The following is a 25,048-nucleotide window of genomic DNA, read 5'->3' as shown; positions in this document are numbered from 1 at the left end:
CAGTTGAGTGGTGCTGGCTTGCCAACAAATCGGCTACTATTCAGAGAGTTGGGTCAATACCCTTTGCAAGTGCATTGGGCAAACCTAATTTTTCGTTTTTGGAACAGGTTGGTTGAGGCAAAAGGTTCTGTGTATCACCATTGTTTTCGGGAGGAACTGCGGTTGGCATTATCATCTGGCATGACGTATGATGGATGGGGAGTGAAAGTCCTGAAGATCCTTGAGTTGATGGGTCATAACGTGCGGACGGGTGTGGACGACTTAGGCGACATTGAGGTCAAAGTTGATGCTCTGGCGACACGTTCAAGATGTAGGCCAGTTGATCTGTGAACTTCGGAGCCGATTTGATGATGACTGGGAAAGTGAGCGGTTGACAGTGGATCCAGCTTTGTTTGTTTCAGATAATAGGCAACCAGGGGTGAAGATGTGTCGCTATAAGCATTGGATGGGTTTGCCCAAGCATGGCAGCGGCTATATCTCGCCAAAACAACACGTCACGCTGATGCGTTTCAGGATGTGTGTTTGGCCTTTGGCGGTTAATCGACCGCACGGTAGGGAACGGTCTGCCCGGTGGTGTCGGGTCTGTGGGAACCGGCAAGCTGTTGAGGATGAATGTCATGTGTTGCTAGATTGTCCTGCGTATGCGAATATCCGTTTGAAGCTTTGGGACCTGGCGGTTACTCCTGGGGACCGCATGATCGAGATTATGGGCGTCAAGGATCAACGCGGGTTAGCGCACGTCCTGGATGACATTAGAAGATGCAGGTTGCAGTACGTTGAAGATTAATCAATCTGTTATTGTTGGGTATTGGCATTTTCCTTTTTAAGTTCTTGTTTCCAGTTCGGCAGTTCATGAGCCTTTTGGCTCGTCTGGACCGTACAAGCTTGAAGCTTGTAACAAAAAACGTCAAAAAAAACCTGGCGAATAAGGTGAACAAAGCGGGGTAAGCTGGAAGTACCGGTGCACTGATGGGAGTAGTGAGCCCCTTAAGCGATAAAACGAACTCGGCAGCAGTTGTGAAAGTCCGCAGCCCAAATTTCCGAGGATTACGTACGTGTCGCTCAGAAAATCCATCCTTAGGATGCATCCGTGACTTTATGAATTTGCGCTACATGGCAAATTTTGCGCCATGGCCGTTGAAGGGCGAATCGCGTGAGCATTTTCCTGTGGGGAGACGGGTTTGCGGCAGAGACCGATTGTACCTTCCTGCTCTTCTTTGTCCGTACAATTCCTTGCAAGTTGCTAAGCTTGGCCATAATACATTGTGTTCTTAAACTTTATTGGCTTTTCTACGGTGACTCGCGGGGTGGCCGGAACGGTGGCATAGGCGTTTTATACCTTTTAGGGGCGGCTACAGCCATACGAAAAACTATATTGCTTCTGCTTCGTGGCCGCCAAGTTTCTGTGCACATGCAATAAGACCATCGGACGCCACCTCATTTTCTTCTGTGCAGCCCCTTTGAGTAGGCGGGGTCACTACGTCCCACTATCGCACAAAGGATCCCCCCCCCGGGTACCGTACCCTTCTCCAGCGGTGTTTTCAAGGACAGTCTTGATGACATACGCCCTGCCCTACAACCTGTGTTGTGGTGCATGTCGCAGCTTCCAGGACCTATGTAACGGTGAAATGTAGAGTGCCTACCTCGCCGATTTGCTAGCGTTAGCTTGGAAACGGTTTATCCCAAGTATTTTTATTCCATGTAGATTCATTGAAAATCTGGGTAATTGTTAATGATGCTGTTTACATTTTGCAGCAAGCGTTAGTACATGGTCCCGGAGCATATCAGTCTGACATTCCGAAACGCTTCCCGGTTATTGGGTAGCTCCTTTCTGTTTAACTAGCTTACTGAATGCCCATGATGAAACTACCCATCGCGCATGGTAAACATCCTCAAGCCTTTTCATCGCAGTAGCGGCTATTTGGAAGCAGAGCGAATGGGAAGGAACTGCTAGTAACTTGGCATCAATCCATATTTAAGTCCGCTTAATAAGGTTCATCATCAATAGACTTCATCGATTAATGGACTGGCCCGAGTCGCGTAACTTTTACTGATTTTTGACAATACAATCCTTACTTGAGCATAAAGGCCATGTTTGACCGCTGTAACAATACCTAACTGCGTGACGCTGAGCTGGCGCAGTATTTGTGTGAAAGCATTTGCAACCTGCGACCAAACGGATTGCCGCCGGCGGTTGAACAATCCCGCCGGCGGCAGTGGGCACGCAAAGCTATTTTTTCTTACACGTATAAGCGTCAGGAAAAGTTGAACTGGAGGATGCTGCCGTGCATGTATGGCGTACGGCGGCAGTTCGCCCTCCTGATGGCCATGCTCAGCATTTACCCGGCAGCAACGTCAGTCGACAACATATACACCGCAGCGTCTCGTGTGCTTCATCCTGGCAGCGGGCGTCTACGCGGCGAAGCAGTGAGCACTCGGACCCTGCTGCAAGGCGAGCACAGCTGTCCTCTCCCGGAGGTGAGCTCCTAGTCCAGCGCGCCCGGTAGCTTATCTTAGGCGCAAGTCATAAGTGCACAACACGGTGGAGCGGTCCTAGGAAAGGGGGACGCTGGAAGCGGTGCCATGCAACAACTGATGCAGGCCAGGCACGGATGATCCATCGCTGTTCTGCGCCGAAAATCGTTTCAGCGCGGTGCAGGGGAGGGGAGAAAATGGCATAATACCCTGGGTTACGGGCCGGGCTAGGCCGGATGGGAAAAATGTCACGGGCTTGTCTTTGCTCGTATTCCCGTGCGGGTTTGTTCTTGGGGTTCACTTCGGTGGCGCTTCCCCCAGCCGGCATCCCACCCATAGCCCCAGCCCCAGCGGTACCAACGATATCCCGGCGTTGGTTGTGAGAAGTGTGAGAAGCTACCGTGTACGGATGTCTACAGGTATCTTCAGTGTGCCGTACAATGCGGTACAATGGATAGGGATGTGTGCGGGGAGTGCAGCACTGTGGGCCAGTGCTGCGTCTGGGGGTGTTCGAGGCATCCAGACCAGAGCGGGTCCTGTTCCGGACACAGGGGTTTGGGTGAGAGAAGGCGCGGCACTGCACTGCGCTGTCTCTGTTGGAGACGGGAAGTTCGGAATGACGACGTTCAAAGCGTCAACAGGGAAAGGAAACCGGCCAGGGGCGGTACGAATGACGGCGATGTGAATGTGTGAATGCTGTCTAAATAGATCATCATCAGTGCATTTGTTGAATGGGGGCCCCGGCAGGTAGAGGGATGAAACAAGCCTTAGGTAGAGGGCCACAGGCTTGCAGCCCGGTGTTCTTGCAGCAGCTTGCAATTATCACCCAGAAGCAGAGACAACCAGCAGCAGGCGAGGCTGACTGTAGCCTGTCAGTGTCTCAAGAGACGCACACACGCACACACACACACAATGTCATATCGCGACTTTTTCAGAAAAGTACCGATCGGCGGATGCAGATCAGGTGATATGCCCTCCAGGATACTACACACACACACACTCTCTCACACACACACCGGGCCATATGCAAAAGTGAGCGGGGCATTCTACATCGGGCTACATTTCCAGCCGGATGCACCAGGCCGCAATGGCGCGGGGGCCTCTGGGGGGGTTCCACGCTGCGCCGTGTGGTCCACTGTGGACCGATTGAGGGGGCTCCCCGGGGGGGGGGGGCGGACGGCGAGACCCCCTCCCAAGGCCACACATACACAGCATGCCCGGACCACTCGGGTAACTCGGCGCCCAACTGAACGGCACCGGGGTTGGGAGGCGCGGCACCACACAGGGCCCACGGGGGCATCCCTCTGCCCATGTCGAGTGCGCACATGTGTGGGCGCCGTGCCTTGCAGGAGGCCTTATCTAGCGCCCTTTTTTTAAAGGTAAAAGGATCTTTGAAGACCTCAAGATAGGAAAATAGACCTCCACGCCGTTGCGCCGTCTCCACCCTTACACGCCCATGGCTCCATGCTCACGACTTCACGCCCGTGCCCCCATACCCATCCAAAAACCTTACACCTCCACGGCCCTAAGCCGACGTTCACCCTCCGGCCTGTAGGTGGACATGACTAAGGACCGTTACCAGTGCGTCGTCTGGAAGAAGGCCTGCGTCGACCAAAACGTCATCGTGTCGTACGATCCTGAAGTACACCCCACCACCTCTATGGGCACGTTGCCTACGCTCAACGTGACGGAAATCATGTACAACATACCCTCCAGGTAGGCTGGTTCGTACCCGGTTCGTACTCGGTTCGCACTGCCGTGATTGTCACACTGGTGATCGATGACGCCTCGGTTACACTTCCGGTCTGATCGGTGTGTCTGTGTGTGTGTGTGGGGGAAGTCCTGAGGGTTCGGACTGGTGCTTGGGAAACTATTGGGAGCTTGGGCCTTGCGCTCCTCCATGCGGAGTGCATGGGATATCTCAACACGGCATGTGTGCTGGCCCCCGCTATTGCCCCCTAGTACCACTCTCCACCAGTCCTATCCCCGCGTGGAGTTGACACAAGGTCTTTTGCCGTCCATCAGCACTAGGGGGAGAGAGCTACAGGTTTTTACATGACTGACGGAAAGTGGGATGGGCCATCCTGGAGGAGCCGGGGGAAACCGTCGTTACTTTGCTCAGCGCCGCTCCGTCTTGCGGTCATCATCCACATTGCTCAGGCTGACAGGGGGAAGGCTATTCCACGCCGCGACATCCCTGCCGAATACTGCTGTCCGCCCGTCGCGTCACCAGACTTATACTGACCTTTCCTAAATGACACGCAATACACGGAGCCTCCCCCACTCACAGCTAGAGCTAGCCAACGCGCCGGTGGTTGACTGCTGTGGCTGGACCCCCCCCGCGCTCTGTACTCGTACAGGTACGGCATTGGAGACCGGTACCGCAAGGGCTCAGCGCTACGGTTCCCGGCGCTGTACGTCCGGCCGAGTAACGACATGGAAGAGGAGGAGGAGCTCAGGGTGAGATGGGGGTCTGCGATAGGACGTGGGGGCCGGGGGTGGCAGGAGGAGGAGCTAGGAGGAGGAGGAGGAGGGGCGTCAGCAGCACTGGGAGTGGAGTGACCTTGTCTTGCTTCCATATTCGTCGTGAGGTTGAGGTAGCCATCAAGTTGCGGGTCGCGCTGCCCTCGTTCTTGGACGGGTGTCGGGGGCGGGTAAGGGGGGGGCCAGGAGAGGCAGGGAAGGCGGTGACGGGGCCCAACGGAGGGTGTTGCTGTGGGGCCTAGGGAGCGCTGGGACCATTAGCGCCGAGAGCTGGGTGTCTGCGGGGGTGGGTCCTTTGCGTGGAACTGCTAGACGCGGCACAAGTACCCCCCTGCACTGCCAAGGACCACTTTTCCTGTGCTGAAAGGAACTGTCGAATTTTACACCACCTCAAAAACCTGAAGACCTGATACGTATTGCCAAACTGCCGTGCGGGAAAGGGTGGGCCCATCTTCCTGAATGGGGACGCGTTCTTGTCTCGGACTTTCAATTGCAGCCTTTGCAGCCTCGCTCGCAACCTTTTCGCGCTTTACCTCGCGGACTGTGTCGCATCCACACCCGCAGCCTTTGCGCCCCCCGCCACCCCGCACGCAATCCACGCATGCTTGCCCCCACATGGCCTTCCCCTTCCACGCACCTTGTGCTCGTCCCCCCCTCGCTTTCTGCTGCCCCGCTACAGAAACCTTCCTTCTCCAACTGCACTCTGCCGATGCTGCTGTACGCGCACTACCCCTACAACGCCGCTGAGACGTATCGCTACATCTTTGAGAAGCTGGTGACGCTGCAGGAGGTGCGTGAAGGATGGGTGGAGGGGAAAATGAATTAAGAGGATGATAGGCAGGAAAAAAATCAACCGGGGGTCCTTAGGGGGATGCTGTCAGTGTCGTGTGGGTGGCCGGATCGGGCAGGAGAGCGGCATAAGTCGCAGTCATGCCCCGGCGCCGGGCACACGGTCGGCGGTTTCACGACGGCCCGAGATAGACGAGAAGCGAGCTGCTGGGGTGTTGTAGAGGGAGGAGGGCGGGGGGCCCTTGGCGGTGAATGTGCGCCTACTTGACGTCGGAAAGTGAGCTGGGAACGGCATCATCGGGCTGGCTACAAGGCGAGGCAATAAGGCCCCCACAGCCCTCTGCTGTGCACCCCCCTGAGCCGATGCAGTTCATGTCGGATGCCCTTTCCTTTGATCTGGCGCCCTAGGACTCCGTTCCCCCATGGCTCGTGTACGAAGAGCTGGATTCCAGTTACATCCCTTTCTTATGAAAAGGGTGGGGCGGGGTAGTTACGCAAATCCAGATCCAGAAGGCATGTGAAGCTCAATCAAACACCCATATATGTGCTGGGCTATCTGCCGGGCTGCTCATCATCACCACCACCACCACCACCACATGGCTTTGGATTGGCTGTTCGTGGACTACTAAACTCGACTAACCTAGGATGGAATGTGTGGATGCACGGCCACTGCAGGCGGGTTTCTTCAACCGCTACGTGACTTTGGTTCCCGGGGTGCCGCCGGGCAGCAAAGTGCCTTCGTACACCAAGTTTTGGTAAGGCACGATATGCTGGGGAGGTGCTCACCTGCCTAAAAGCCGATTTGACAGCGCCACAAGCTGTTGCTGCGCGAGGGGTAGTTCGGGTTTTGTTTCAGGCCTTGGGGGTGTTGTTGGTTCAAGTGACTGTTCTTTCGTGGCATGTGCACATGCGGCCTGTGGCCTGCGCCTTGTGCTCTTTGCCGTGTATGTGTACGTGCCAGTCAGGCTGTGTATGTACCAGTCTCGTGTCGTGTTGTCGTACCTCAGCTCCACCCCCACGCTCTCCGGCACGGGGAGAGCGGCCTGAAGCCCTGGCTCTGACGTTCTGCTGAGCTGCTGCGCCAGCGACGTGCTTTGCTACCCGGCCCCAGCCATGCCACTCATACGTTACCTGTACGACACATGCACGGCACTTCGGAACATGGAGTAACTTGTACGGCTTGTACGACAGGTACAACTCGCTGTCAGATCGCGGCGTTGTCTCGCTTTCAGAGCTATCTTCCCGCCGGCCGACGGACACACCGCCAAACACAACCTGGGAGGGCACCCACGTGCGCTGCTTCGAGCAAATCGTAGGGTGTCGTATTCGGTACGACGGGTACGGCTTGCGGTTCTACAACGCCGGCCAGTACGTCGTCAGGTGGGTGGGGCTGGGGACCGAGGTTTGAATATGCAAGGCTCCGAAGTCACGGGGAGCAGTGAAGGCTTTCCTGGGGTTTGCGACGTCAGCCCAACTGCCCAGCTCATTCGCTTAAACACATACATGAAGGGTCACATGCAACGCCTGGTCGCGTCTGACCGTCTGCGCATTGTGTAAATATGTGCCCGTTAGCACGTAACTTCACAACCTTGCGGCCCTTGCTGGGTAATCTTCGTGTCCTGTATCACCTTCGCAGGCACTACATGCCGCATTACTTGGCGCAGGCAGCTTCGTTTGAGCAGCGCCTGTTCGAGTTGCAGCAGGTGCGATGCGCATGGTTGGCTGGCTGGCTGGCTGGCTGGCTGGCTGGCTGGCTGGCTAGGACGCATTTCGAGGGAAGAGACGGTGGAGGATGTGAGAAGTTTTTCCTTGACACGCACACGCTGGGACCCTCTGCCTCACCCTCTACATGCCATTACATACGTGCGCATACATGCATGCATGCATGCATGGCCACCTAACAAAAGCCGCCGTCCGCATTTCAAGTTAGATTGAGTGGATGTGCGGATGCAGCTTGCACTAAACCTCGGCGTGCTCTTGAGCGTGCACTTCTACGTCGGGTTCACTGCACTTCAACACAGGCTACCAGCGCCTCCTGGCACACCCCTGGAAAATGCTTCCGAAGCCGGGTGGCGCTCAACTATGCCTGCTCTATGCGCTGACGGGTCCTTAGCTGCGGACGGCGGTCTGGGAATATGTCGCATTGTCTCGCTCAGGTCTTGGTGCGGTATACCTTTTTCCGTCCTGTTTTGCGTAGGTTCGTATTCCGGATGATCCTTCCATTTTGAAGATCGTCTTCATCAGTCGCACACCACATCAGTCCGCGGTGGGGCGCACCATCCTGAATGAGGCCGAGATCATCCAGCGCTGCAACAACGCCGAGGGAGCTGACGTGCCGCAGGCCGACTGGAACGTGCCGTACCAAAAGTACTTTTGCTTTGCGCACGTGTTTGGCGACAACCAGCTGATGGACGTGTGGCTGATGCGGCAAGTGAGTGGGTGGGTATCGGAGGTTGGGTGCCCTGTGTCTGTGTGGTGGGGAGTGGATAGGTTGGTCATCGGAAGGGGGGGGCGAGAGGCGGCGCCCCAGTCCCGACTTGGTAGCTCCCAACCTGTGAAGAAGGCAGTGTGTGAAGCGAAGCGCCGCATCAGGTCTGGGGCGGAGCTGGTCAAATTCCGCTCAGCGCCCTTTGTACCTGACCACTGCGCAGCGCGCCCAGTACGGCCGTCCCGCTCCCAGTACCGGAAGCTAAGCCCTGCAGAACCGCCAGCAGCTGCTCGTCGGGGTGCTTAAAATATAGGGGATGTATGAGTCGCAGAAGTCACGAAAGTCACCAAAGCCATGGAAGTCATAAAAGTAATAGGAGGCATGAGCTATATAGTAGCATGCAACGCCGCCGCTGCCGACCACTCTTGTTGCTGCGGAATGGAAAGCGCACACCCCCACCCGCCCCTTGTCGGAAATACCGCTGCCTCGAGACAGGTAGACGTCATCCTGGGGATGCACGGCGCTGGTCTGACCAACTCGTTTTACATGAAGCCCGGCGGATCGGTGATCGAGGTGCGGCCCTTTGGCTTCAGCGGAAGGGAGTCCTGGGCCAACCGCTACGCGCGGTTTAAGACCAGCAGCCTGCGGGAGATGCCATGGAACGTGTTTTGGTACGGCATCGACACTTTCAACGCGTCGCTGTCGGAGCCAGGAATCTTCGAGAAGGAGGACAAGCTGCACTATTCCAAATTTCGGGTGGGTGGGTGGATGGATTACCCGCCCGGCTCGACCTCCTCCGGCGTTGTCCTCCTGGTGTGCCGTTGTCCTCGCGCCCTCTTTTAACTAGCGTTTCTGGAGGTAACAGGACGGCGGCAGGACGGCTGCAGGGTTGGGGTTGGTGCGAGCGCGTGACATGTGTCCAGCGGAGGGGGGATTGAGCGGGCGGGGGAGGGTGAAGACGCGGGGGAAGTCAGTGGTAGGGGTCAGTAGTAGGGGCGATGTAGGCGATGTGACGATTTGCGCCACCCTTTCAGGGGTCAAGAAGTTCGGCTGCGCCTGAACTTGTTGGGTGTGGCTTTGGACCAGTATCTCCACGTATCAGCATTTCTTGGAGCTGCTTTCCATGATGTACATCATCTCTCGGAGGCACGAACGGAAATAACCCCTAAAGCCTAAAGACACATTGTGGGCGACATGGCCAGAGTAGGAGGCGGGTTATTCCCTTTCACCCCTACATCAGCCGCCTCCTAACATGGTCACTTACGGACCTAATCGGCACCAACACCATGCCACAGCTAGGTACAGTGAGGAGGCTGATTAAGATTCAACGCGCAATGGGTGCAAGCGTGTAAGCCCTCCACTGTTTCGTTCACGACCTGCGTGCTGCCCGCTCGTCGGATTCCTCAAGCCTTCCAGCGCCACCGACGCCGCCGACCCCTGGGTCCTTGAATGCAGGCCATTAAGGCGCGCGATCGCCACGTACATCTCACCTGGCCGGCATTCCGAAACCAGCTACTCAACATCGCCGCTGTGGCGCGCACTTTTGAACGCTACTTCGCGCTTCGTCTCTGCGGCGCATACTACATCACAGATGACGTGCAGCCGGTACGGAGGCCGGGGGAAGGTCGCGGTGGCGGGATAGGATGGCGGTGCGGCGTGCACCACGGTGTGTGTGTAGCCCGAGCTCGCCTGTACTGCCTTGTGTTGCCATACTTCCCAGCTATCGACGCATAGGTGGGGCGATAGTTACCCTGGCAGCTGGGGACGACATGGATGCTAGCGGTGGCGGACGGTGCATGGGTCGGTGAAAACCCTTGACCCCACCACCCCAGGCCTCGTTAACAAACGCCACAGCTCAGCCCTGGGGGTACTACTATTATTATTATTATTATTATTATTATTATTGTTGTTGTTGTTGTTGTTGTTGTTATCATTATGGGATGATGGTCCAATAGCTCCCGTAACAGAGTGCGCGTGGTGCTGTTTTTAAAACGCAGCAATCTGAGCGCCTTTTCTATTGCGCATAATAATAATGATCGTATTATTTTCCTGGTGTGTAATTCGTGTTACCAGGCCGAACTCCCTGGAAACGATCCACACGTGGATAAGGCTCGCCAGCGCACTTTCAGCGATCCAGATGCGGAGCGGCGACTGATCCTGAAGATGCATCTGTCCAACAGAAATCTCCAGCAGGCTGCAACGCCGGATCGTTTGGGGCCTAAGACGTAAGTATTCGCAGACCGATCAGCCGCCGATGAAGGTCATCGCGGACGAGCTGCCTTAAAAGCTTAGGCGGCCAAAGGGGCGGAAATGGTTACGGGACGTGTCTAATTTTGGAGTGATGTGCAAAGATTAAATGGACAAGTGCCTACGTACAAAGCAATAATCCTTAAAGGGCTCTATTTACTGCTGGTTATTATTTACTGCTGGAGCGGTCCGGTATGAAGAGGCTGAGGGTGTGTCGCTGGGGCTCGGGACACGGGCCCTGCCCCGGTGAGTTGAAGGATGGCCAGTCTTGAGTTGCCTCGGAACTGGGTGGCTTAGGGCCGGTGAAGAGTGGTGCCACGTCTCATATATTGCGCGTGTTCCGGCTTTCAAAACGCTATTCTTTGATACAACGGATGAAGTTTTCGGACGTACAGCTGCATGGTGGAAATGCTTATGAGGTGGTTGGCTTACGGCCGCGCGCGAATGAACCGAACATACATTATGTGCCAAGCAATGCGGCGGATGGCATAGGGCGTGCGGACGGGCGGGCCGGCGCGGGCGAAGCGGACTTGCGCGTGATTATACTGCGACAAACTTGATACATCACGAATAAGTACAACGCATAGTTATGCGCACGAAAACTGCAACTGTTGTATGGTAGGTGTTACTTGAACGATGCAAGCCTGTCGTAGGTGCACGGTCTGCAGCTGCAGCTGTGTCTTTGTATTTACGGAGCGCCGGCCAGGGGGGTCTGACAGGAACGACTTCACGTTTCGCATAGTCTTGATGATTTAGTTGGTCTAGCGACTGGGGGGCTTCCCAGTATTCCAGGTCGAACGTCGCGGCATCACACGACGTTTGCCAGGTCACTGACGAGTGATCTTCCCCCAGCTTTCTAACGTTACTCTGTGGATTGAGGAATGAGGCGTGTCTCAGCTGCCTTGCCGGGAGGCTCAGTTGTGACTTGGAAAGGCGGTGAGTAGGGGTTGATGCATTTCCTTGGCTGGCTGTGGCCCTGCGCAGGTACACCGGCGGTCCCTCACCCTTTACTTGCGTGTGCTGTGCTGTCCGGTATGGTTGCCTGGTTCCAGCTTGCAATCGCGTGCATCATTCGGGTTTTGCTAGTTATCCCTGGGATGGTGTGGTGGTACACTGCACACTGGCATTGGTTCACGACATTAGGGACGTCGTGGGTAGTGGGAGCTGTGTGGAGGCTGCAACTCCCAAGAATGCGTTTTAGTCGCCTCTCTGGCGCAAGCAACATTTATGTTAACAGTGTCACGTGTAGACGAACACGACTGCTCATTTTGCGGAGTGAGGACAAGGTATGATGAACGAGTTCCACCACGGCGTCTCTACCAGTGCTTTGATTTATTTGGGATTTCTTCAATGCGACGTTGCTCCTCCTCCTCCTCCTCAAGCCATTTCATCCTACGAGGAGAATCCTGTGCGTGCCGATATGAGCCCAATGCCGGGGGCTCCGAAAACGTGAGCGCCCTCGCGCGAATCCTACAAAACGGAGTTACGTGGGACAGTCGACAAGGTCATTAAGGGTGTTGCACCCATACTAGCCGGACGGGGTGCATGGTCCCTGCGGAGTTTTATGTCTTCGGTGTTTATTGGCACGCCGCTAGCGCCCGGCGCTCTCTTGGCAGTTTCAGACACCTCAGTTGTCATTCCGCCTCCTCCGGGCAACGCTTGCGCAGGTAAAGAGCAACACATATCGCAGTACAGTACATAGAACAACACGTATGACGATGTAAAAAAATGATAAAGGACGGCAGGCCATCCATTTAATGGAGCATATTGTGCTACCTCATCCGCAGTCCAAACGGGGAGGGTGTTGGGATACAGACGTCGGGAGTGTTGTATGGCAGGTTGCAAAGTGGTCGCCAAGGCGTACTTAGGGTCCCAGGGGAAACCCGTAATCTGATTGTTGGGTTAGGGACTGGTGAAGGTAAAGGCATGCCGTGCGCTTCTAAAACGGCGGAAGGGGGCCGCTGCGCACATAATACAGTTCTGAGATGCCAGAGAGGAGTTTCGGTACTTAAGCGCCAGCTTTCGGTGCTTGCTGTGCTCCAAGGCGTCCGGTTCGGCTGAGGGGCGGTCGCCTCTCGATCTGATTTGGTGGCTATTTTCCTGGAAGGCAGATCACCTAAGGAGCATAGTCCATATCACTAGACAGAGGTATGGGAAGTTTGCGCTTTTGAGAAGCCACAGCTGATGAAGTTCGTTGGCCCTTGGGTCTGTCTCGAACACATACTCCGTACGTGTGCAGCGCGGAAAGGGGTTGGTTATCGAGGGAATGAACGGAGCTGGTAAGATGCCACTGACCATCTGCCCTCATTCGTCAGATGCGCCAGCCCCCAAAAGCGGCTGCTAGAGATGTCAAGATGTCATTTTGCCGACCCTTCGCCGAGCCATATCAACCATGGACCTAAATATTCACAATGCTTTGCGGCTGTGCGGCTCTTTCCACGCATCAGCAGTGGGGCCGAAATCCTCATAAGAGAAAGGTATATGAGTCCCTCGTACACGAACATCCTGAACGCCTCCTCAACATGTCCGATTGCAGTGGGTCGTTATAGCGTTATAGCGTTTATATATCCTGCGCCCATCAACACCAAAGACTCTAAAGCTGGTTGGCATGGAAATTTGCACTCGGGCGCAACATTATCTTCGGACCGTAAAACGTTGTTGACTACAGGCCTTCTGTATTAATTTTACGGAGCGTTACTGTATTTCAAGGTCAACGCGTTGACCACTACGCACGGCGTTCGGTCATCTGCCTAATCATTTTATTCCAGTCTATTCATTAATAGGCTAGAAGCGAGCTGGGGCCCTATGCTTCTATTCTTGCGCATGGTGCTGCTAAGCTTCAACTGAAATTTGACACCCCGTCGACAGCTGTTCCAGTATGCTTCACTTTCGGATATGCAGCGCATCCCATGTAGGCTCCTAGGATATGCTAGGTTCGGGTTCCCCCGAACCGAAGCTTGGAGGTATAGAACCGCAAATGACGGACCGGCTACAGGGCCCTGCCGGCCAGCGCCGTTCAGTCACCTCTTCAATCGGATTTAATCCTGAATTAGCTGGCAGAGGGCCTACGTATGAGCGTGTCCAGCGGTTACTCGAAGAGCGGAGGGCACGAGCTCAGGCGCAATCATCGGGGCGGGCTCCACTGGAGAATAACGAAGGCAAGTATCCTAAAGTTCAGGCTCGTGATGCATGCACAGCGTACGCTTCTTTAGATTGCTCCGGCAGCCGCACCTTGTCACAACCTAACCCTCCTTAACCCTCGGCGGCCCCGGCGTGTGCCACTTTCAGCGGCCTCTGCTACGGCGCAGCGGGAACGGCGTGGCCGACCATTCTCATCGCCCGACAGCGATGAGAGTTTTGCCTTTGATCGGCCGCCATATGCTTCAGATGGCGGTGTATCCGGTGCAGCAGGAGAGCAAGCCTCCCCTGTCCGGCACCATCGTCACGGAAGCGATGCCAGCAGCGCCTATGCGCAGGGCTCCTGGCAGCAGCAGGAGCAGCCTCCCTTTATGGTCCCATCAGGAGACCTAGACGGGGATGAAGCTAATGGCAATTATGATGTGATTTCGTCGGTGGTTGACGGGCCTTACATGGAACAACGCCAGACCTCGCTAGCGTATGAGGTGGAGTACCCCTCGGACGTTGAGGGCATGGAAGCACACGAACCATCGCGCGACAACGAGGCGGGCATGGGGTTTGATGACGTCAGTTCCGAAGGCGGACACACGCTTTCAGAGCTGGAGCAACAGTTGAACCAAACCATAAAGCAATTCAACATTGAGGAAATGCGCGTGCCCACGTCGAAGGACATGGTGTTCGGCATGGCACATGCGGATGGCCCCTTTGACATCTCGGACATTTGGGCGGTTGAGTCTCAGCCCAGCGGTTCGATGCAGAGTGCCTCGCAGCGGCCGGCATCTCCGTCCATCGGCGGCATCTCCCGCGGTACGCCGTAGGGCTACTTGGGTGCGAGCCGGTGGGGATGGGAGCTCTGTATTAGTTGGTTGGTTGAGGGTTCATTTTCCGCGAGGGACCCACTTTGGGGTATATGTCCGCCTACGATTGCGGCCGTGGCCAAGGCCAGCCGTAGCCTGGGGCAGTCCGCAAGTTCTGGTTTGCACTTGACAAGGATCACTTGGCTGATGCATTTACCAGGGGGCATGCTGGCCAGTGGAAGTTGACTTCGTTACCAACGCTGCCGTCCGCCATATGCGTTGCATTGCAGAGGGACACGAAGTCAACTCGTACTCGGGTATGCATAGAGATCAGACATCCGTTTCCCAAGAGTCATCATATTCTAGTGCGCGCGAACCACAAGCAGCGAACCTGACCGTCCGAGAGTGGCATAAAGGATCCAGACCGGGGAGCGCCCAGGCGCGGCTGCACTCTCCCCGACACGGGAGACAGCAGCAGCAGCAACAGACGCAAAAGCTGATGCATCAATCGCTAATTGGCCCAGTTGCGCACCATGGCGCTCGAGGCTCATTGGAAATCCCCCGACGGCAGGCGCATCAGCAGCAGCAACAGCCCTCCTTGCTGGCACAGCATGGCTCCAAGCAATCGCAGGCGCAGCCCACTCGTCGCGCCCACACATCCCGAACGGCGGAGGCGGGCGTCGCCATCCCTCGCCGGTCCGTCACTCCAACCGCGCGCTTTCACGGGGAGCAACCCAGGTGAGCGTTTTTGTCCTGTGCGTGAAGGACGGAAGGGAAGGCTGCACTCCTGGCAGTCCTGGCGTCCATTTTCCTACCCTGTCCTTACCCTTGAATGATCGTGTGTAACACTGGATTTAGTCCTGCGTTGTAGTCCTGGCCCATGCGATCGTTCTCTTGCTGCTGACCGCGCAGGCCATCGCAGTCCCAGGTGACACCCCACTACGCCCAACCACTCAAGTCAGCGGCAACCCGCAACTCACCGGGCCAGTCCCCCGACCCCAATGAGGGATTCCTGTTCCAGCCGCGGATGAACCCACGCAGCCGGGAAATAGCGGAGCGGCTGCTTCCGGTCGACAGGCAAGCGGATGGAGGAGAGGGGGAGTTGTCGGGTCGCCTAAAATGGGTCAACATTCACCTCCGGCGGTTGTAGCCCTCGGGACAGCCATGACTTTGCTGTGCACAGCCTCTTTCGGATGACGGTCCGACCAGTTACTGGGTTCCAGGCGGATGATGCGTTCGGGTGTTGTGGGCTCGGTGTTGGGCACGCTTGCGGGTATCCTCCCCTTGTGACAGGCCAGGTGGATAAAGCAGTACAAATAAGGTGTTTTCTGGGACGGAATGTGCGATACGGGCGGTGGGGCAACCCCCGCATGAATTCCTCTGGTGTTCGCGGGGGTCATTGCTTGTTGCCGAAAGCGCTAGCCCACAAATGCCCTCCGAATGCACAGAGCGCTGAACACGCCAAAACATCTGTGGACTTCCTTTGAGGGGTAGTCCACACCTTTCCTAGCAAATGTTACCCAAAGCCGAAGGAAATGTGCTGAAAATTTTACTTTCCTGTCGCCATTACTCAGTTGACTAGGACTTTTCGCGTTATATTACGTCCAATATCTAACTTGTGGCTCTAGGCGCTTGGGTCTCTCTTGGGCCTAGGGCTTGTATGGGCACTCGTTACACCTCTCTGGGTAACACAACCGAGGTGTGAAACACACACACAGAGAGAGAGAGAGAGAGAGAGAGAGAGAGAGAGAGAGAGAGACAGTACGTTACCAAGCCCCTTACGGAAGTCTCACCAACGAATACCTCCGTTCTGTTGGACCACCTCAGGGAAACTCGCCTGGAGCAGCTTTGTAAGCCCCGCAATGAGCGCGTGGAGAAGCGGTGCCAGCAGGTGAGCTTGGCCGGGGCCCGCTGAAAGGTATGGACCCGCGGACATGGTGCGCCATGGTGCGGCCGCTCCTGCAGCCTGCGGGTGCCCCTGCCTTTCCCCGTCAATGGCGAATCCATCAATTTGGTTTGAAGAGCTGTGCAACGATGTTGTAATGCCCTGCTCGCCGTCACTGGCCGTCACACGCCGCCCATGCAGCTGCGGCAAGAAAAGGAGGAGGAGGAGCTGCGGGACTGCACGTTTCAGCCGCAGACCGGACGGCCGCCCAGCGCCCAGCGCGTCCGTGCTGACCAGACGGTGCACGACAGGCTGTACGGCACCAAGCCCGCGTGGCAGCTCAAAAGGTGAGCAAAGACAGCGCCTCAATGAGCCGAACAGCTCCAAACTGATTAGCACACACACACACACTATTCTATCATCCCGTGTCAAATCACCAGCACGACTTTGCCCGGGTGGTGTTTTCACCACGTTACGTTACTTCCTCGTCCCTGCTCCCCCATGTGGCTGAAACGGCTTTCGTCGTTTTCCTGGATGTCACTTGTATGTATGTCACGGCGCACGGGGTCTCGCTGCGTTGCAATTTGGGTGTTAACAGTTGGTTATGCTCTTAAGTTGGACGGTTGCCCGATCGGCTCTGCAGGGAGGAAATCCTACGTGAGCGGGAGCAGGCAGTGCTGGCCAGCTGCACCTTCCAGCCACAATGTGGCTCTAGGTGCGTGTCAGACTTGAGGACTGAGGAATGGTAACCGTGATTACCGGGAACGAGGCCGTCCCTTGTATTCCAGGGTATATGCTCCGGGTAACAGCTCCGGGACAGCGCCGGGTTGAAAGGGGTTCGGTTTCCATTCGGGGCAATTGGCATCCATGACGGCTAACAGGCGGTTTTCCCTCCTCTAGGGCCCTCTTTACTTACCCACCTCCAGGCCGCGGGCGTGCGGTGTATGATGATATCTGCAAGGTTTGCACGTGCTTTTGCGTACAGCAGGGAAGAATCTGGAAGGCGAGCAGGGCGCTTGCTCCGATAGCAAAGCAATCCTCAAGGTCCGTTTCGCTCCCACCCGTCTCAACCTGTAGGCAAATCCCGGACGATGCCTGCAGGTCCATCAGCGCGGCGCGGCGCAGGCCCGCGAGCGCGGCGGCGGCCAGCGGGGGATTGACGCCGTACGTGCCCATCCATCAGCGCGTTGCTGACCTCCTGCGAAGTCGAAATGAAAAGCTGGCGAAAGCGCAGATACAGATGGTGAGCCTCAGTACAGGGCTGTCCCTCGTTGTTGTCCACAATTCCAACTACGAGGGTTGTAGACCTCCACCCCAAAATAGCACCGGGTACGTTTTTCCTAAAATGTGACAAGCAGGGAATGTGCCGAAAACCTAGCGAGCCTAGGACACGTGTTATTGAGCAGGTGGGTGCCATCCTAAGTGTACTTGTAAAGTGCATCCGTCTTGCAATTGGCGTGGGCAGGGTCTTTTTTAAAACTCACCATTCCTAGGCAGCGAGATGTGGGCTCGCTGCTTCAAAAGCTTTCGCATGTGCGCCGCTTTCCTTGTGTGGCCGACAACGACCTGATCGGCCTGCACTGATCCAACTTGATAACTCCTGACAGGAGCTAGGCGGCGGCTCGGTGACCTTCCAGCCGGAGGTCAACCGCCGGTCCGCACAGCTGGCGGCGGAGCGGCAGCGGCAACAGCCCGCGGAGGTGGCGGCGCTGCCCGCCAGTGAGCGGCTGTACCGCTTGGCGCAGGAGGCAGCCGCAAGGTGCGTCCATATGCACAGCATCCCATGCTGTGCCCCATGCTGTGTTAAACAAATGAACCTGTGGCTCACTAGTGGAGAATGACGGCGATGCTGCCGGTCACGCAGTGTAGAAATGAAAAGTGCTGCGGCATGGTCAATGTAGACGATGTGGGCTCTTGTTTGTAATGGAAAAATCACCATAATGTGAAGAGGGCAAAGCGGGGTGGGGTGGACGGGGTGCATTTGAGGCGTCGAAGTATGTAATGCGTCATGCTCTTGATTGAAAGACTAGAGAAGGGGGAGCGGCTGCGGGGAGTAAGGTGGATTGCATTGGGTTTTGACTCCTTAGGACAGCCCTTGCCTGTTGTAGGATCCATGGGCAAAAGCTAAGCTTGTGTGCCCAAGTCCATCAGGCAAAATGCACGAGAGCCTGGATAGTATAGCTTGGATTTTATCCAGTTGCTATCCCCTTGGTTTACCATCAGTAGGCACTGTGGCCATGAATAGGTAAAACATCCGAACCCGGTTCGTCGCTGGCCGTCGCCGTATCTATTCCGATCGGCTTTCCAGAGCGTAGCCGCTCGCGACATACCTGGCGCCTCCTGTAAGGCTTGTGAACAATTGCAGTGGAACAGGGAACTGCCCGGATGGGATGGTTGGGACGTCCATAGCTTAAATGGCCTGAATTTTGCAATGTTGAGACTTGAGCGCTTCGTGGTCCTGATCGCATTACTCACAATACCTAAGCGCGTCCTGAATGCGTCCTTCTCGTCAGGCGTCGTGAAGCGGGCGATGAGCAGGGGTCAGTCATGCGGGACGTGAGCACCTCCCGGGACCAGCGAAACCCCTTCCTGCAGAAGCAACCGCTGGGTGTACCGTCCATCAACCCGCGAAGCCGTGCGCTGGCTGAGAGCTCCGACCTCCCACAGGACTTCCTGGCGCGGCAGGTGCGATTGGCTTTCTTTGTCGGAAAAGAAGGGGGATGTGATTGGCAAACCTGGCGTATCCAGGCGTATCCAAATGAACCTGGTGCAAGCTGCTGAACCTGGTTTTGTATCGCGGAGGAGCTTGTGTTGCGCGATTGGTCGTCATGATAAGGACCTCTCGTGGTAATTGTGCGGGAGGGTGGGTGGTACCAAATGTGGTTCAGTTTGGCAGGGCGGTGTCCGCTTCATCTTAGTGCGTGGAATCACTCCTCGCTGTGAACGGAATGAAACGATTTGGGTGCCTATTGCTTTATGTGAGGCGGTTTCCTTTGCTTGACCTGGCTCCAGCAGCCCTTTCACGAGTCACAAATTTGGTGCTGACGAAAACCTGCTGGGGAGCTGCTTGGCATATTCATATTTCATGACGGAACCCAGCAGATATGTAGCAACGTTGCATCTCCTCTTCACCACAGGCCTATCTTGCAGCCCTGGGTCACGAGAAGCGCGCGCTGTACCGGAGTCTCCTGGAGGAATCCACATGCACATTCCAACCCCAACTGCTATCACGGGCCGGCAGGTGAGCCAGCGACAGAGTGAGGGAACACACGTCCATGGCGCAACTTGGATAGTGGATTGTCATGCACCACCAAGTTGGTACTGGCTGCTTGTGGGGCAGGCACGATGTGTAACGTAGAGTCGGCTGGCGGTCGTGATTACCGCAGCGCGCGGACCGCTGGGAGGCAGACTCCCGCAGCATGAGGTGCATGCTTTTGTCATGTTCTTCGTCCCTGCTGCAACTCCCAGGGCCGGTCCCCTAAATCCCTACTCGTAGGCATATTCAGTCCTTTTGTGCGCCTGGGTGACCTGGCCCCTGGGCTTACTCTGGCCGTCATGTCACATGACCTGTTCCACGGCGTCGCTTGCACGCTCCTAACACCTTTGCCTCTTGCGCCTCCACCCCTGGAATCCTTGCAAACGTGGCTTGCTGTGGTTCCGTCCGCATCGGCCACCCTCAGCGTTTCCTCCAGCTGCGGCCTGGGGACCACCCCACGTGGAGGCTCTGTTCCGTGCTGGTCCGGCTCCGTCGGCGACGGCGACAGGCTGTCCAAACTGGCATACCAGGACGTGCAGCGCAGCGCGGCACTACGGGGCGCACTGGAACAACACCATTATGGACAATATACCTTCACGCCAAAAATCAACGAGCGGTCCCGCAAAATTGGCAGGGTACGCTGTGCAGGGTGCACGGGACGGTGTGTGGGCGTGGCGTGATGGCTGCATGACCTTTCCTACGGCATCTGGGGTTCGTTAGGCACGATTTGGCGCGCGCCATGGGACATGGGAGGGAACGCCGCGGGAGAGAAATCTCTTTCCGCTGCCCCAGCATCTGTGTACAGTTGCGGGACTGGGTATGTGCGCATTTGAAGTACTGGACTTGATCGTCGTATGGGCGCAGTTGCGGGTTGCAGGACCTGCCCCGCTTTTAATCGCTGTGGACTAAATTATTATAGTCCACATAAACAATGTAGAGGTTGTCAATCGCTGTGCCTGGCCTGCCTTGGCCTTTTCCCTCTTCGCAGCGGCACTCGTTAACTGATTTGTATCGGAACGAGGAGCGGCAAGCTAAGCTGGAACGCCTAGCAGCGGCCGCTGAGGTGGAACGTTCGGCCGAGTGCACTTTCCGCCCAGCCATCAACCCACGGAGCGCGTCACTGGGGCGGCAGCGGCGGGGAAGCCTGGTGCTGGCATCGGTGGACGGCCACGAGCAGGCCAATAAGCTGCGGAGTAGCATCCTGACGGTAGGGCCGGGGACTACTGGCCCTAGCAATCAAGGCTGTGGTGCACACCAAGCCGCTGCTCCTCATTAACGATGGCTTTTACCTTTTTTTTAGCTTGTGCTTGGATGTGAAGGTGAAGATGAAATCGTTGCCGTGAATTAAGCCGAACCTGCCTCAACCTTTACTGTCGGCCTTTCTAGACCCGGTTGAGTCGCCATCCGGTAGCACGGACCAGGTTCTCGCCAACCCTTTCCTGACGTCTGGACGCGCATACGGATGCCACCTGCCACATTTTGTGCACAGCCCGTTGCCATGTGCTCCGCTCCGCTTGAGTAAGCCAGCACTTCCCGGTTGGTGTCCGCGCCTTCAGGAAGCCCGGGCGTTGCGGGAGTATGAGGAGCTGAAGGAGTGCACCTTCACGCCTGCCATCAACCGCACAGTGCCCAAGCCAACAGGCCCAATTGCCGTGCCCGGCCTGGGGCGGCACATGGAGCTTAGGGTGAGTGGGTGTACACTCATCAGGAAGATGAAGCCCTGGGGTTCGTCAAGCCGTCTTTGATACGTTCCTGCCTGCCTTACCTATTGAAGCATAACCCAGCTTTAGTAGGCTGTTGAAAACAATTACTTGGCCGGTTGCCATTCCTTAGGGATAATGGCAGGCCGGGCGAAATGGAGGCTGAGGCCGGCAGAGGCATTTACAGCTGTTTAGGGGATTCCATGGCCCTGCGCGTCGACTGACTGAGCTCAGCTGGGACGATTTTTGGTCTACCTTGTCACCCCTGCCTCAGACAATGTTGTACACAAGTTCCCCATTGGGTAGCTGCTGCGACAGCTGGTGGCCCATCCTTGAGTAACACGTTTATATCGTTGTTCGACACGTTCTGCGACGATTTCCGCAGGAACTCGCCCGGAAGAAACGCGAGGCGGATGAGGCGCGAAAGGCCCAGGTCTGGCATCTGCAGCCCAAGTCACCCGGGCCCTGTGCCGGCATCACCGTCCCGCGGCCCTTCAGCTTTGAGACGCGTGTCCTACCCTGGCAGGTGTGCGGCTACTGCGATGCGAGCAGTTGCTACTCTAGCCAGTTCGGGCTCACGCACGTTGTCATTCATCTACGTGCGTTGTATCCTCAGAACCCCGGCATTGCGTACGGAGGTGCTTGTTCCCCAAAACAAGAACATATGGTGCACAAGGGGCAGCGGTCACTGTTCGTCGCGCGGCATGCACATGCGACCCCATGCCCGGCCGCAGGTCCCTCGCGCGCAACTCGCCAACGAGCAGCAAGATAGGGAGCAGCAGCAGCGGAAAGCACTGGCTGCGCTGAAGCTTCAGGTGGGGGATTTTGCGTGCTCCTATGTCGGCCCGCGCGAGCTTTTCAGAGTAGTCAAGCACATGCTGAACCTCCTTGCGTAACACACACGTTAGGCATATGAAATGGCCAACGCGGGTCCTCCTCCAAACAAAATGCTGGATGAGGATGGGCTGAAGCTCCCGCGATCTCCTGTTCCAGTCACGCACCTTAACCATAGCGAGTAACCGTATGTAGAAGGAAAGCGGGCTGCTAGCTGGTGGGATCAGGTTGGCCCGGGCGGCGTGGGCTTGCCTCCTGGAGACACGGCCGCTGTGCCATCCATGCAAACTTCCCCCAAGATAATTGGCAAAGGAACGCACCAGCAGCCAATGCATATCGGCAGGAAAATCATGTCTGTAATGTCGCTGCATGTTGTAGGCCCTCCGACTACTCGGATATCACTTCCTACTCACAACCAGAATCCCTGTGTTTCCTCTGTTAACAGCGACAGCAGCAGAGGAAGCACGCCGAGGAGCGTCGCTCTACGCAGCTCCAGAAAATCTTGCAAGAGGCCAATGCTGCTTCTCACGCGCAGCACCACGCCCGGAATGCGGCGGGCCCTGTCCCTGCCTTGCTGGAGCCTGCTCCGGCAAACGGGAACGGTGGGCGCCGCCGCTCTGTAACCTTCCAGTCGCCGGTTTCCGGCGATATCTACGGTCCGGGTTCTCCGCGCGGCGTTGCAGAAATGCCTGCGGACGTGTACGGCCGCGACCCTGACTTCGAACCGGAAGCATCAGATGTGCCGTACGGGGGCGACATCATCGACGAGAGCTTCAATGGGTTCGCGTATCCTAGCGGCGCTGTAGAGGTGAGAAGGTGCCAGGATATAGGAATGTGGGAGTGTATGGGCGCTGCATGACTAATATCGCCCAGTGCGTCACAGACGTTTCCACATGGAACAAGCATAGGAGCCGTCGAACGTAACCCGTGATGTATCTCTTGTCTAGGTCAATGTCCCTTGCCTACGTCTTTCTGGCTCTGTGGAGGAAGTCTTCCTCCTTAACCTTCCTAAGCTCAACATGTTGATTTCCAATCTCACAGGAGGAGCTCAGCATGCGCTTCCGATGATGATGGTGGTGGTGAGGAGGAGGAAGCAGCAGCTGGCGGCCTCAGTACGCACCTGGGTCCCACCGCACAGCTAGGGTAGCGGCCGTCCGGGAGATGGCGCTGTGCTCATTCATTTCAGGACAACAATGCTTTGCGCAGTGGGCAACTGGACATGTCGCATTCTTGCAGAAGCCTTACCGAGCGACCGCCGTGAGCGGCTGCTTAGAGAGCAGTCTCCTAGGCGGGTGTTGGATACTGCCAAGGTGAAGCCGTCAGGAGTGTGGAGTGTTACATGTCAAATTGAATGGACATTTGAACGCTTTGGGGTTGCAGCTACGACACGGGTCAGGGCCCGTCGGCGCCGTGCATTGTCAACTTGTCATGAGATCATGAAACCATTAGGCCACGGGTTACTGTGGGTTCAATTGTGCAGGAGACTAGAGACGTGGGAAGGTCGATAAGTGGAGCCCAGGTCGTTCTTGTTGGCAGATAGCTGTAAGTGAGTATCTCACGATGTTGAAAACCCCGGCCCAGTTGAGGGGACGTCGTCAGGCTTGGGACGAAAATTTGCTGGCTACAGACCGGCGTGACGGATGAATAGCGCTTACGATTGCTTCAAGTTTCCAGATCAGTTGAATCTTTGCGACGGAGTCAACTGGCAGGGCACTTGAGCGAATTGGGCACTGTTTGGAACAACGTGTGCAAGTTGTTCCTGGTGAACGAGTGAAGTCGTGGTATGGGAACCACGCCGCAAACGCGACGATCCTCATTGTAGCTCAGCCACGTTAAGCCCCAAACACGCTAAGCCCCAAACACGTCGATGCAGCATCGTCTAGGCTTACACGTCTTGAGGCAATGACCTCAACCCCAGCATGCGTACATGTATTTGCCTAGATGTGCTGGCGTTATTGCATATAAGCCTGATAGCTGAAAGCCAACCACATGGAAACCCAGCCTGACAGATATCAGATAGAACAAGTAGCAGCCCGGCACATGTAAGCCATTGCAAGGCCGCCACGTATCAGCACCGAACATACATGTACAAAGGGTGTAAAACTACCACCCCTCATGGACTGGCGGGTACCCATGCCCTTGTTTCCCCACTTGTGTCGTGGGACAATCTGCATGCGGGTCAAGCGCTACTGTCTGTTGAGCATCCTTCCCCTTCTCGCACCTTTACACTCTCATCTTCGTCTTTCCCGGCATTGCCAACACCGGTGACATCGACCGCATTTACTTTCAGGAGTTGTCTCGTCCCATGTTGTCTCATCTCAAGCACACCAAAGCGACCACGTCGTCTGCTGGCTCTAGAAGGACGTTCCATTCGCAGCAAAGCAAGAGGTTCCAGGCCACGCCTCACCAGGAGTCCCGTCTGAATGTGAGTCAAACTGTCGCTCCTCAGGATGCTCAGGGTACTCCCTACTGATGTGCTTGCCCATCTACCTGGAGGACCTTCTTCCGTACTTCATACAGCACGACCGATGTCTCTGAGCTATCACGGGTCTTCTGGCAACAACACCGGGACGAATGGGGGAGCTGTTCAACATTGTGAACATGTTCTGTGATGATTTTGGGATGCGTCCAAATGTGTCGAAATGTGAACGCCTCGTTTTTGCGAGCGACAACGACACTAGGAGCGCTGTCCAAGCATTGTGTGATGAGCTCAGGCTGGCTGGTGAGGCCATACCGGCTAAGGATAGTGCACGATATCTGGGGTTAGTGTATGGGCCAGAACGTCGTTCTGGGCCTGCCGTCAGCAGTTGTACGACACAGCTAGAGCAGCTATGTTCGCGTTGGGTACAAATTGGATAAGCTAAAGTTGTTCGCCCCAGACGTGAGGATGAGGTGTTTCGACACGCAGGTACGAGCAATACTATTGTATGGTTGTCAGGCGTGGGGGCCGTTTATGCTAGCTGAGGTCTTGGACAGGCGCAGGAGGCGGAGAGATGCGAGCAACCTTGCGGAGGG

General features: G+C 56.2%; 2 protein-coding genes across 2 annotated transcripts; both read left to right on the top strand.

The window, feature by feature from the left end:
• The first annotated feature begins 1,971 nt into the window (after nt 1-1,971).
• VOLCADRAFT_104177 (uncharacterized protein) lies at nt 1,972-12,018 on the top strand. The gene is made up of 11 exons (XM_002949187.1): nt 1,972-2,478; nt 4,031-4,191; nt 4,836-4,935; nt 5,639-5,749; nt 6,424-6,503; nt 6,940-7,128; nt 7,385-7,451; nt 7,946-8,179; nt 8,672-8,932; nt 9,632-9,781; nt 10,250-12,018. Exons 1-11 carry the CDS (start codon nt 2,278-2,280, stop codon nt 10,403-10,405), a joined length of 1,710 nt encoding a protein of 569 aa, XP_002949233.1. The 5' UTR covers nt 1,972-2,277; the 3' UTR covers nt 10,406-12,018.
• On the top strand, nt 11,988-24,571 carry VOLCADRAFT_104176 (uncharacterized protein; the record flags this gene model as incomplete). Its single annotated transcript, XM_002949186.1, has 19 exons — nt 11,988-12,090; nt 13,712-14,368; nt 14,649-15,096; nt 15,271-15,315; nt 16,186-16,249; nt 16,445-16,590; nt 16,887-16,958; nt 17,321-17,486; nt 17,851-18,002; nt 18,757-18,928; nt 19,381-19,484; nt 19,924-20,134; nt 20,488-20,706; nt 21,056-21,184; nt 21,585-21,725; nt 21,934-22,014; nt 22,479-22,841; nt 24,324-24,458; nt 24,530-24,571. 19 exons carry the CDS (start codon nt 11,988-11,990, stop codon nt 24,569-24,571), a joined length of 3,450 nt encoding a protein of 1,149 aa, XP_002949232.1.
• Between the last annotated feature and the right edge of the window lie 477 nt (nt 24,572-25,048).

This window comes from Volvox carteri, assembly GCF_000143455.1.
Source record: "Volvox carteri f. nagariensis unplaced genomic scaffold VOLCAscaffold_13, whole genome shotgun sequence".
NCBI lineage: Eukaryota > Viridiplantae > Chlorophyta > Chlorophyceae > Chlamydomonadales > Volvocaceae > Volvox > Volvox carteri.
Note: the sequence above shows the minus strand (reverse complement) of the source record. Positions and strands in the feature narration are given on the sequence as shown.

Coding starts and splice junctions, on each gene's coding strand:
- VOLCADRAFT_104177 (XM_002949187.1), top strand. CDS start 2,278: ATGCTGCCGTGCATGTATGGCGTACGGCGGCAGTTCGCCCTCCTGATG. Junction 2,479..4,030: donor ACAGCTGTCCTCTCCCGGAG/GTGAGCTCCTAG, acceptor TCCGGCCTGTAG/GTGGACATGACTAAGGACCG. Junction 9,782..10,249: donor TCACAGATGACGTGCAGCCG/GTACGGAGGCCG, acceptor TCGTGTTACCAG/GCCGAACTCCCTGGAAACGA.